Below are 12,357 nucleotides of genomic sequence, written 5' to 3'. Positions count from 1 at the left end.
CAAGTTGCACAAGTGCAGACTACTCACTGTTGTGAAAAATGCTCATAGCTACCAGTATAAAGATTAACTGAGCGTATTTGTTAAGTGTATCGGCTTCAGCTTGATTATGACCCATTCAGATTGACAAAGCTCCCAATGAGAGAGATTAAGGGTCTGTTTTCTGTGGCTTTGAAAGAACTGCAGCCGCAATAGATTCATGCTACTTGCTTGCAATAGAGTTGTTTCCAAAATTTTAAAAGTATTTTTTTCTCAAAGAGCATGCTTAAAAACTTAGGATCTGACCATTTTTAAATAATTTACTTAAGTTTAATATTTTAAAAAATTGCCAAAAAAGATAGAACACTTGTCACGCAAAAATTTCAAACTGACTCGAAAGGATTGCGCACTTCCTCTTTCCTCAATGAATTCTGCAATCATGATTGACATTGGGATAAGAAAGGTATGATAATTTTTAATGGACAAGCAACATTTTTGGCCGGCTGCATTTAGGACAGGCGACATTTTGTCCCGCGACATTTCGGTGGCGCCTTTTTGACGCCAAACCCTCATGATGATATGGGGTAACTATAACTGAAAATAACCACACATAATTATTTGGTAGATAATTTTGCTTTAAATGGTTTAAGCAATATCGGGTTTGACACTTTGAAAAGCCGATAAACACTTTTTAAAACTATTTTGATTAGTTTGATGAGTGTTTCATGTTATGATAATTCCCCTTACTTTAGGCTTATCACTGTGTTTTCATTGTGTATGGGGAGGGGGTTGTATGTAATAACACTTTCGCAAAAGAAAGACAAATTATTGTGGACAGTTTGTGGAAAAGAGAAGTGTGTTTGATGCTGTATTACCTTGTGCTACCTTTATAACAGTATTACAACCGAAACCCAACAAAGCACCAATAACTTTCCATTTCAATGTGAACATCCAAAGAAATATACACATTCAAAACTAAGCACAAAGTTTTAATGGATGGGGGAGGGTGGTTAAATCGTTCATAATTTCAAAAAAGAGCAGCTGTTTCCTTCTTTCCTTCTGAATATGTCTATGATAGTATGAGCTAATACTGTATTCAAATCATCTTCTAGCACTCAACAGCTAACATTTAAAATTTCATGAAGAGACTATTTTCTTTTCCTTTTAAATTAACATGTATAAACATTAAAATAAATACAGTCGGACCTCCATATATCGAAGTAGCAAATTGCCGGAAAAAAATTCGATATATAGAAATTTCGATACATAGAAAGAATCTGTTTTTATCATAAAAATCTCCTTTAACGTTAAAATTAAAGCTAATTTTCGTGCATGAAACCCAATTTCTAATTTATACGAACATCGGATTAAAAAATTAACCGAAATTACACTTTTGCACCTCCATACATCTTCATTCTTCGGCAATTCAACTTGATCCCCAACATTAGGGTACTTTCGTTTTGACAATGTAGTCGAGAGAAAAGTAAAAAACCAATCTACTTAACCTGAATGATGTTTACTGAAGCTAAAAAGACTAAAAATGATAATCAACAGACAAAAGGGATAACTTGCAACTGATTTTACAGTGTTACTGGTTACAACTAAGATTTGAAATGAACTTAGTGGAATTTAAAAACTCCAGAACGGAACAACGACCTATCTACACAGCCCTCAACCCCAGATTCCTTGATTTCATAGCAACCTTTCGTGAACATAATTTTCTCCCCTAACCTTCATTTTACATGAGACAAACAGTCTAAAGTGGAAAGAAAAATCTACGAATGTCTCGAGAAAAATTTCGATATATGGAGATTTTTTCGATGTATAGAAACAGTTTTTCTATGTAATGAACATGGAAACGTGCTGGAATTTCGATATATAGAAAATTTCGATATGTGGAAGTTCGATATATGGAGGCCCGACTGTACATCTGTTTCAAACTTAAGAATTTTTACAAAATATTGTAAACTTTTATTGGCTGTTCTAAAATCATTTATACCTTTGGATCATCTTTAAAGTATTCAGCGGCAGCTTGAAATTCTGGTTTTGCTTTTTTGCAGTGACCACACCCTGAAATCAAAACGAAAAATTAATTTCCATTTCTATAATTGGGATGAACCTAACCTGGCAGCATTGCAAAGAATAAGTAGATCCTAATCACAACATCAGAATCGCTGTCATGTTAGGTTTGTCCCAACTAGATTTTAAGCACTAAAAGGTCATTCATTAATTATGTAAGGATCCCGAGGGGGAGGGCGGGTTGGGAAAATCTCTACATACACTAATTTTGGAGAGGGGTGAAACCTATTCTTACGTAATATTTTCGAACTCAATAATTTACATTAGATATTGTGTGGTCAAGTGGTTTGGCAGGAATAATATTTCATTTGAGTAAAGAAGATAAAAAAGGTATTAGGATGAGCTGTTTATGATTTACATCAAACTGGGAGTTTTAGTGTAATTGATCCTCTTGTAACAACATTTTATTATTTTGAAAAACGAATAGGAATCTTAAGTAAGAATAGGGGGGGAGGGTTTGAAAATTCTTACGCACCCTTACTTGGGGGTAGGGAGGGGGGTCTAAAATTACCAAAATCATCCTTAAGTAATTAATGAATGGCCCCTAATAAGAAAAACAATTTTAACATGCTTTAAAAATTTTGCAAGTACTTACATGGTGCATAGAATAAAAGCAGAACATGTTTTTTGCGCTTCAAGAAAGGCTTAAAATCTTCTTCAGTTAGATGAACTACATTGCTTAACTCTTCACTCCAAGGAACTTCAGGAGGGGGAGGAGGGGGAGGCTCTTTTGGACTAATAGCAAAAAATACTTTTAATCATTAAAAATCCACAACTCATTTTCATTGAATTATTAATAGAAAATTTGTTTCCACTTACTCTTTCATAAATTCTAATATTTTATCGGCTGTTCTAAGACTGACATCAAATTTGAATTCCCCATTCCTAAAAGATAAAAAAAAGCAGCATGCATATACAAAGAGTCCATAAACTTACGTTACTTTAAGTTCATATTAAGAAAGATACTTTAAAAAAATTATCAGTGTTATATACATTGATTTTCTATTTATATGTAGCGATCGTACCTCTTCACTGAATTAGTCTGATTCAAAATACCAGAAATTAAAATGCAGGAAATAAAAACTAAAAGAAAAACTAAATTTATGTCTTATTGAAAAAAAAATCTTGGTCATAAAACAGTAAATGACACATATAGTTTTTAAAAAAAATCAATAAATCCTGTAACATACACAAAATATTTCACTGTAGGGTAACCATTTATTTTGAAACGTTCTCCTAAAGTCTTTTCTTTTGTTGCATCAACAGCAGCAAGTACTCCAGGTATCTAAAACATACATTAAACATATCATCTTTTAGTTTCACAGAAAAAAAAATTACTTTTCAAACTATGATTACTTATTAAGGAATCTCAAGTTTTATCTAACATTTGAGATTCTAATTCTAAAGAATTTGGATTAATTAAAACTGGGAAGATAACAGATACCAGTACATTTGTATTTTGAAGTAAAGATAATCAATTTAATAGAAAATAGCACAGAAAACAAAACAATCTATATTGTGGGAAGATTTAATGAAAATAAACTTTGTTTTTTGTTACAATAAATTCCTTGCAGTCAAATTTTTTTCCCAATTAAATGCTGAGAAAGAAAATTAACTGAGGAAAAACATAATTTACAGAAGTGAATTTGTACCACCGAAATTTATTGCAACCTTTAAGTTGAGAAAGTAAAGTGATTGGATAACAACTTCCAAATCTCAAGTCTCGGGAATAACAAAATACATATGCATTTTTCCAAAACAAAGTTTAAGTGATTGAAGAAGTGAACACAAAAGGATAATGTGTAGTCTGGTTAGAGTAAAACATTCAAGATGGTAAAAAGAAAAACAAAAGCCAACCAAACTTGAGTGGTGTATCAAGCATATACAGAACCTGCTGCTATCAAGGTAAGGAAAAAAAATATAAAGACATTAAATAACGAATAAATACCTTTGTGCTGAAAATTAAAATAATCAATTATCCAAAGTATTGAAGCACAAAACATGCAAATTATTGCAGACATGTGTTTCAGTGTTACATGGAACACCTTTTTCAATGCAAAGAAGTGTGAGCTTCTGGATGAAAAGTCATCCGAGAAAAGCAACATGCTGGAACAGGAGATAGTATAAATACTAAAAATCAGAAATTAAACAAAACAAAAAAAGATAAAGTGACAAATTTATTATATAATTCCATCAGGAAAAGAAACCGTTAAGTAATAAATCTCTAAGAAAACCCATAAACAATGCAAATAGTCCAAAAATGAAACCAATCTGAATAAATTGGCAATAATTTTACCAGCGGGGGGGGGGGGGGGGGACTATGTCTGGAAGCAATGTATCAAATGGAGAAATACGGAAAAAAAAAACAAAGTGAAGGATAAAAAAATTGGAATTAGTTGATCACAAAATTAAATAAGAAAACAAAATATGAAAAAATAAAAGTAAGAAATGTACCACGTTTACATAAGTAAACGTATTTTAAAAATGGGGTCCATCAGAAGAAAAATACGGAATTGCAGTAAGATCATTAACTAAATTAGATTGGTTCCTCAGGATGTGGAAAGATTCCCAAAAATCAAGATCCAACGAATTGGGGCATTTTTGGATAATTTGATAAGAGTTAAAATCAAAAGAGTGATTAGAATCCCAACAGTGTTGAGCAATGCTGGATCTATTCAGCTGTTGTTGCTTCACATAGCTTTGATGCTCTTTTAACCGAAATTTCAAAGAACGGCGGGTCTGCCCTTTGTATCCGAGTCCGCAATTGCGAACAATTTTATAGATCCCACAACAATCGAGAGGGTGAATAGAATCTTTAAGAGAAGAGAACGAAAGTTTATTAATGGGAGAAAACACCACTTGGAATTGGAATTGCTTCAGAATCTTAGCAACCTGAAAACTAATACCAGGAAAGAAAGGAAGAACAACCAAATTCTTAGTGTTGAAAGTTCTATTAAGAACAACATTTTGAGATTTTTTGCAAAGTTTTTTATAAGTGGAATCAATTAAGGTGGGCGGATAGTCTCTATCAACAGCCACAGCTCTTAAATAATTAAGTTCCGCATTAAGAAGCTCAGGTGTAGAACAAATATTCATTGCACGATAAAACAAATGTGTTGAAAGCAGAATATTTTTGATTAGGTGGGTGAGACGATAATCTGTGTGGGGGTAAGGAAATAGCGAGAGGTTTACGATAAAGCGTAGTTTCCAAACCTGACTCAGTTTGAGAAATGAGTACATCCAGAAATGGAAGGCAATTATTCTGTTCTTTTTCACAAGAGAATTGAATATGAGGATCAATGGAATTTAAAATAGATAAAGCTTCATAAATGCTAAGTTGATCGTGGTTCATAAGAACAAAACAGTCATCAACATAGCGAACATAGAATTGAAACTGTAGTTTCTGAAAAAACTTGATCTCAAAGTAATGCATGTAAATATCACTAAGGATGGGGCTAAGTGGGTTTCCCATAGCTAGACCATCTGACATAATATAAAATTTACCATTAAAAACAAAGGAACGTTGCCTTAGACAAGTATGCGTGAGGAAAACTAAATCCTCAATTTCCTCAGACGTAAAATGAAATGCAGAAAGTCTACTCTGAAGACATAATAATGAACCCTCGACCGGAACATTTGTAAATAATGAGTTCACATCAAGAAGCCATAAAAGAATTATATGGAACGAAATTCTGAATTTTTTTGACAAAATCGATAGAATTTTTTACAGTAAGTACGTTATGACTCATAAGAGGAGAAAACACAGACACTAAATATTTCGCAAGTTTGTAAGAAGCCGTACCAATATTGGAAACAATCGGCCTGAAAGGAATGCCAGCTTTATGTACCTTGGGTAAAGCATAAAATCTAGTACAATTAGCAATAGAAGGAATAATAGCGTTTAATATTTAATGGAATAGACTGAACAGACTTGACAGCAGAAGAAATAGTCTTTAACTCATTATCACTAGGATCATTAGAAACCTCCAGCTGGGAGGCAACTGACCTGCATTGCACTGTAAAGCCAACAACCCCCACCACTGTTGCTGTCAAGCGGAACGAGCTGCAGAGTGTGAATGCGTTAGTATAACGTGAGGCTCATTACTTTTGGATCGGACTACGTATATTGTGCTGATTGCAAAATGTATTACTTTGAAACTGTGTCTTTAATATAAAAAAAATTGCTAGCTAATCCAATAACACGGAAACACACATAACAACTACAAAAAAGTTTGAATTTTGAGATCTTGAATTCTCAAATTGTGCTTTTCTCAATTGCGAATTGCAATAGGACCCTACTCGTTGGGTTTCTTGTTTCTACTAATGACTTTTATCGAAACCATAATTTGAATTCAAGACTTCAAAATTCAAATGAATGTCAGGGGTTGGATGTTATGTGTTGGATACTGTTTTCATGTAAAAAGGATTGTTGAAGTTGTTTACAAATAACACAATTCCAAAGCACATGGATACCTGTGTTATATGCATTGAAAAGGACAGATGTCATTCAACGTTTTTATTCGTATAAGTGGGGTATTCGTTTATCCATTACCCGATTAAGCGAGGCTGACAGTATCATAATGTAGACTGTTGCAATATCTGATTTTCGTTAAAAAAGTAATAATTTCTTTAAAGTCTTAAAGAAAGAAACATTTTTAAGAGATAGAAAAATATAATACATTTTGATCTTTTAAACTTGCTGCAGCAGCTGTATATTCAGGTTTCATCTTTTTGCAGTGTCCACACCCTAAATGAACAAAGGATAAGGCTTAGAAATCATTAAAGAACAGCATTTTCTTTTGAATTGACAATTTAATACGATTGCACTGCACATTTAAAACTAATAATGTAATGTAATTTTGTAACTATGATGACAAATGGTAATTATAATAACAATACAATATCAAATACAACAAAACAATATCTGTAATAATTATTATTGCTATTGTTATGATTAAATTCAGCATAAGGAAAATATTTCACAAATATTAACTCCAGTTAAATTGTATTAATTATAAATCAGATGTTAAAGAAAGTGGGGGGGGGGGAGCCTTAAAATTCTTACATGGATGCCTCACTTGCCAAATCAGTTAACCAAATTAAACAATAAGTAAGAATAGTTATGAAGATGGTGTTGTCAATAGGAGCAAATAGGCCCTCATGTTACATTTTCTGCCATCACACGGTCAGAAATGTACTGAAATGAAACTTTAATATAAATTCACATGCTAAGCATTGATAAAGTACTAAGCAGGAATGAGTATATTTTTAAAAAGTGCAGTGTTCGCGCTCAACTATCCGTAACATGGGTCCCAGGGGCCCATTAATGAAATAGATTTGGGTCCTTTGGTGGAAAAAATGAGTCCCTTAAATTTTAAACAGAAAATCTTAGTGCGTAAATGAATAATATAAAAATATTTATACTTGGGGGGGGGAGGCATGAAATAAAATAAATTGGTTATTTTTGCCCAATTTTTTTGTGATTTTATCATTGTAAAATTATTTTCAAATAATACACTTGCAAGACTCAGTTATGTCAGAAACTATTTGGTCAGTTACAATGAGATTAACTCAAAATTTACTTTAAAAATGGGTTTTACCATAAAATATAAAACAAGTGCTTTTTCTTAGTGAAAAAAGCAAACAGACCCCCCCCCCCTTCCCAATTATCATTGGCAATTACATAATAATAATAAATCGCAAGCGAATGAACCCAACGCAAAAATCGCGATCGCAAAAACGAAACATTTTCTCATATGAGTGTGAAAATTGCTCATTTGCAATCTTAAATCAGTATATTTGACTTGTTCAAAATATCTGTTTTGATTTTTGTTCTATTTTTAAAATCGTGCCATTTTGAAAATGGCGCGATCGATTAATACCGACTTTTGCAAGTCCAAATAAAAATAACCCATCAGAAAGAGATGAATTATTAGAAAAAGAACAAGGTTGAAGTGCTTTTGTATAAAATTCAAGTATTCATAAGCAATTTAACAAGAAAAATGTAAAGTTCCGAACTCTTTGTGTTTAGCGCGATCTAGAAAATATTCGCCATTTTTTTCTCCCCTCTTTTTATTGGGGATGCAAAATGATGATTTTCAAAAGTAATTCTGGTTACATGAATACCAAATTGCAATATTTTTACTGTACAATTGTCTTGTATTAATCCTGAAGATTGCATTGAAAACCTCTCTCATTTTTAGTCTTCATTTCTGTTTTTAGGAATTTCCTCAAGACAAAAGTTGAGGGAAAGCTTATTCTTAGAATACAGTACAATGGGCTATTTGTGAACTTGCTCCCTGAGCTCTGCCCAGGAGGTCACTGTAAGCTCCAGTCTTATCACTAAAATTCCATTGACTGGTCGACAATTGGGGTGTGTTTGAATAGCTGATAAACAGATAGGGTCATTTTAGTCCCTTTCTGTTGATTCTCCTGGTCATTTTGAAGCTTAAAAGCATTTACTAAATAGATCTTTAGCATTTTCTCCCATTTTTTTTCTGGTTCTTATCTTTTGGGTTTTCTGGGTCCCTGGGACCCGATTTTTCGCGGAAGTTGCGTCCCTTTCCCGCAAATTTGCGTAAAAAACCCGCTATAGCGTGTAAACGCGAACCCTGAAATGGAATTAATTGATTTGGTAATTGAGGCATCCACATGTCTAATTGATGACTTACGTGTTCACACATTCCCAACATATAGCTGAGAACATCAAAAAATACACATGTAATTTTCCACAAAATTGATCAATCAGTGAGAAATAATAGGGTTTAAATTTAAAATTAATTTTACTAACATCAAAATAAATAATTTTGCAACTACATCTTTAACTTACAAGGGGCATAAAACATGACAAGTACAGATGATTCTGTTTCCATTACAGATGCAAATGAATCATCTGTTAAATGAACAACATCACTTGGAGTATCAGACCATTCAACTTCTTTAGGCTTTTCAGGTTGGTTTTCTGGGCTAAGAAGTAAAGTATGTAGTAAACTATATTTTCAAAAGAATATAAAACAAAAAATGCACAGAATAATGATAACAATAAATAAGTTAGTCAATTTTGTATTCAAATGAATACATCAATAAATAAATAACAAATATTCTTTCCCAAATAAAGAAAATAATAAATAAGTCTTAAAAATGAAAAGTTTTAATTAACGAATACATGCAATAAATGTTCTACTATTGTTCTTCTTACTATTGTTCGTGTGTGTGTGTGGGTTTTTCATGGTTCATACTCTAATTGGATGAAAATATTCCATGACTTTTCCAAGACTTTTTCATGACTTCAATGAAAATTTTCATGACCTTGTTACACGAAGAAAATAGCACTATTTAATCTTAAACTTGCTAATTTTTGGAAATGAGCATTAGCAAAATGTCAACATGAAGGCCACATCCTCATTGAAGTACTTACTCATAATGGAAAAAATATAAGTGTACACTTAAAAATCTAAACTATTCTTATTTGTCTTCTTCATATAAATTTAAGTAAAGTAAAAATGCAGTGAAAAGAATATGATGATGCTTAAATGTCTAACATTTTGTTTATAAACAGGCAGAATGATATTGAATGGGACAAAGGTTGAATGAGTCATCAATAAGTTTCAATAAATTTGCTTCAAAAGTTGCCTTTCAGTGTCAACAGAGCATTTAATCATCCACGTAACTTGACAGTATTTTGGTTCTTTAAAGTAAAGCCACATAGTTTAGTTCTTTATGTTTCTAAACCAGATCTTTCACCAGATCTTTTTTGAAAAAAAAAAAAAAACATTCAGTAATGAATCAATCTTCTGATTCAAAAGTATACTTGTTTTGCTTACTTATTTGCACATTTTCAAATCTATATAAATTAATAGGTTCAGAAATTCCAGAACATGTTTGAATCCTGACATTGAGTGTAGCAGTGGGTCGCATGGATTAGTTTTGCCGGCTGTATGTATATGTTGGGCACTACTGTCTTAGAGTATTAGAATTCCTCTTTTTCTGTATTCTATCGCCTGAGTAAAGATCTTTATTTTCTAAAACGATGAACAAATTAAGATAAACTCTAATAAATTTAATAATATAGTTCTTACGAGTGATGGAATCGAACTCGGATGTAATTGAAATGCTTTTTTTGAGTGGGCGTGGCAAAACCAAGAACGTGCAAGTAGGCTACTACAGAATATGAAACATAAGAAGTGTTGAAAATAACAGTTAATTTAAAATATATATATATAAGTGATGTCCAAGCAGTAAAATCACATCGCAAAAAAAGGCAAGCGGCTGTGACAGAAGTGGATGCAATAGGATTTCAAAATTCAGATTTGATTTTGGGATCGTTCAATTTTCCACTTTTAATAGCTTTTACGTGCTGTACTGTTAAATCACTCAAGATTTCTAATGCTCTTTTAGTTACTGTTACTTTCTCTTTGTCCAGGACATTTTCCCATGACTTGAAACAAGTTTCCATGACTTTCAATGGAAATTTCAATTTGCCATGACTTTTCCAGGTCTGAAATCCACTTATTTTTTTTTCCATGACTTTCCAGGATTTCCATGACCTGTACGAACCTTGTTTTTTTTCAGAAATTCAAAATTTTTTACAACAAACGGATGTATTTAAATGCTTTTGCACATGAAAACATTATTTTTTTACAAAATTTGAAAAGGCACTACATTTTTTTGATAAATTATTAACACAATCTTAATCACAGTAAATTTGATGTTAAGAGACAATGTAAAACCAAAAATTCATTTTACGAGCGACGAGTAATACGTTTAACGCAGCATCTCATAAAAGAAGCACGAAAATCCAAACAGCACGCCATTAAACCTGACACTTGCAAAATAATGGTTTTGTAAGAGAAAATACCTTAGTAACTGTAGAAAGCATGATAGATCACTATTTCAAAGTTTGCCAGCGAATAACAACAGCAATTGGAAATCACAGATGGTGTCTGCAGTTTGCATTGCTTTTTCAAACAAGGTGGTAAAATAAACCTTTTTGAACCAGAGTAAAAGCCCAATACCAATACCTGACATTCAACGCACTCAAATTCGGACTAGTGAAATGTATTGTTAAATTGATGATATTGTTAAATCAGGTATTGTTAAATGGAAGTTATACTGTACTTGGTCTTAGTATTGGAGGAATGATATTACTAGTGACAACGTAACAAAAAATTAAGCATTGAATTTTTTCATGTGAATATTCGTGTAAAGATCCTGATAGTATGTAACAAATATTTAGTCAAGAGAAAATCACATGTTTTTGGACACTAAGATGAAATGTTACATTACACAAAATATTGTACTGGTTTTTAAACATTACACAATGCAGCTATTAAGCAACAATGCATAAGCTAAAACTAGTGTATATTAGTTTCAACACAACAGGTATTAAGGTAATTCGAAGCACCCAAAAGCAATTACAGAAAATATTATTTAAAATACTCTAAGAAGAACCATGGGTGTAATTCATTTGAATCTTTTTTTAAAAAGAGCCATACCAAAATCTGCAACTCTTATGTAGTCATAGGACAACAACAATTGTTGGTCTACATTATTTTAATTTAACAATAAGTTCAGGTGAAAGTAGGTTAATTATTCATTCTAAATTATTTTCTCACCATGTAATTAAAACCTAATGATATTGTCGCAGCAGTCAATGAAATTGCTGAAACGTCATAACACGAAAAAGTATTTCAGCCTTGTTTCGAACAAAGGCTGAAATAGAACAAATACTGTAGTCAGCAATGGATTAAAAAAATACTGTTATACAAATGTGTTGCATAATATTTTTCTAGTTATTCAAAAAAGTTATTTGAAATTAAAGTAGGTACTGATGGGATGGGAGAGGGGAATATATTGATACTTGATTTCGGCTCAATCGTCAAATTTTGGGAAATTATTGTTTCATTCTGGCAAGGATCAGCAAGGGCAAAAAAAAAAAGGGAGCCCCCCCCCCCCCAGAATACAATGTCACTATGAGGATACTATTGCACCCACACCTGCTGGACTATAAAGATTCACTTAGAAAATAATATAAAACAAAAACCTTAAAATAATATGTATGTAAGGGGGGAGGAATGTCAAAAATAAACAGAACAGAAAATTTAATTAACTGTATTTAAAATTTCATTATTAAAACTTTGAGTAATTAAAAATAAAATTAGTTAAAAGTTGTGTATATTTATTAAGCACCACTTTGAGCAAAGTAGGTCATATTCAATTTGTAGACAAATATGATTACAAGTTCACTTGGATGCCAAAATGAATGCTTAAAATTGGTTTAAACAAAATCATTGAAAATTAAAA

The 12,357-nt window shown here is 32.0% G+C and overlaps 1 protein-coding gene across 1 annotated transcript in view; it reads right to left on the bottom strand.

The window, feature by feature from the left end:
- The window catches only part of LOC129221875 (protein disulfide-isomerase A5-like), an 87,047-nt gene that overhangs the window by 14,357 nt on the left and 60,333 nt on the right, over window positions 1–12,357 (bottom strand). The window contains exons 12-16 of the mRNA XM_054856242.1: window positions 6,735–6,802; window positions 3,246–3,340; window positions 2,875–2,940; window positions 2,651–2,790; window positions 1,976–2,046 (exon numbers count right to left, since the gene is read on the bottom strand). Coding sequence (XP_054712217.1) covers window positions 1,976–2,046; window positions 2,651–2,790; window positions 2,875–2,940; window positions 3,246–3,340; window positions 6,735–6,802 — 440 coding nt within the window. The remainder of the gene's footprint in view (window positions 1–1,975; window positions 2,047–2,650; window positions 2,791–2,874; window positions 2,941–3,245; window positions 3,341–6,734; window positions 6,803–12,357) is intronic.

The sequence above is a fragment of the Uloborus diversus genome, chromosome 5, assembly GCF_026930045.1.
Source record: "Uloborus diversus isolate 005 chromosome 5, Udiv.v.3.1, whole genome shotgun sequence".
Classification (NCBI taxonomy): Eukaryota; Metazoa; Arthropoda; class Arachnida; order Araneae; family Uloboridae; genus Uloborus; species Uloborus diversus.
This window is presented reverse-complemented; position numbering and strand designations above follow the sequence as displayed.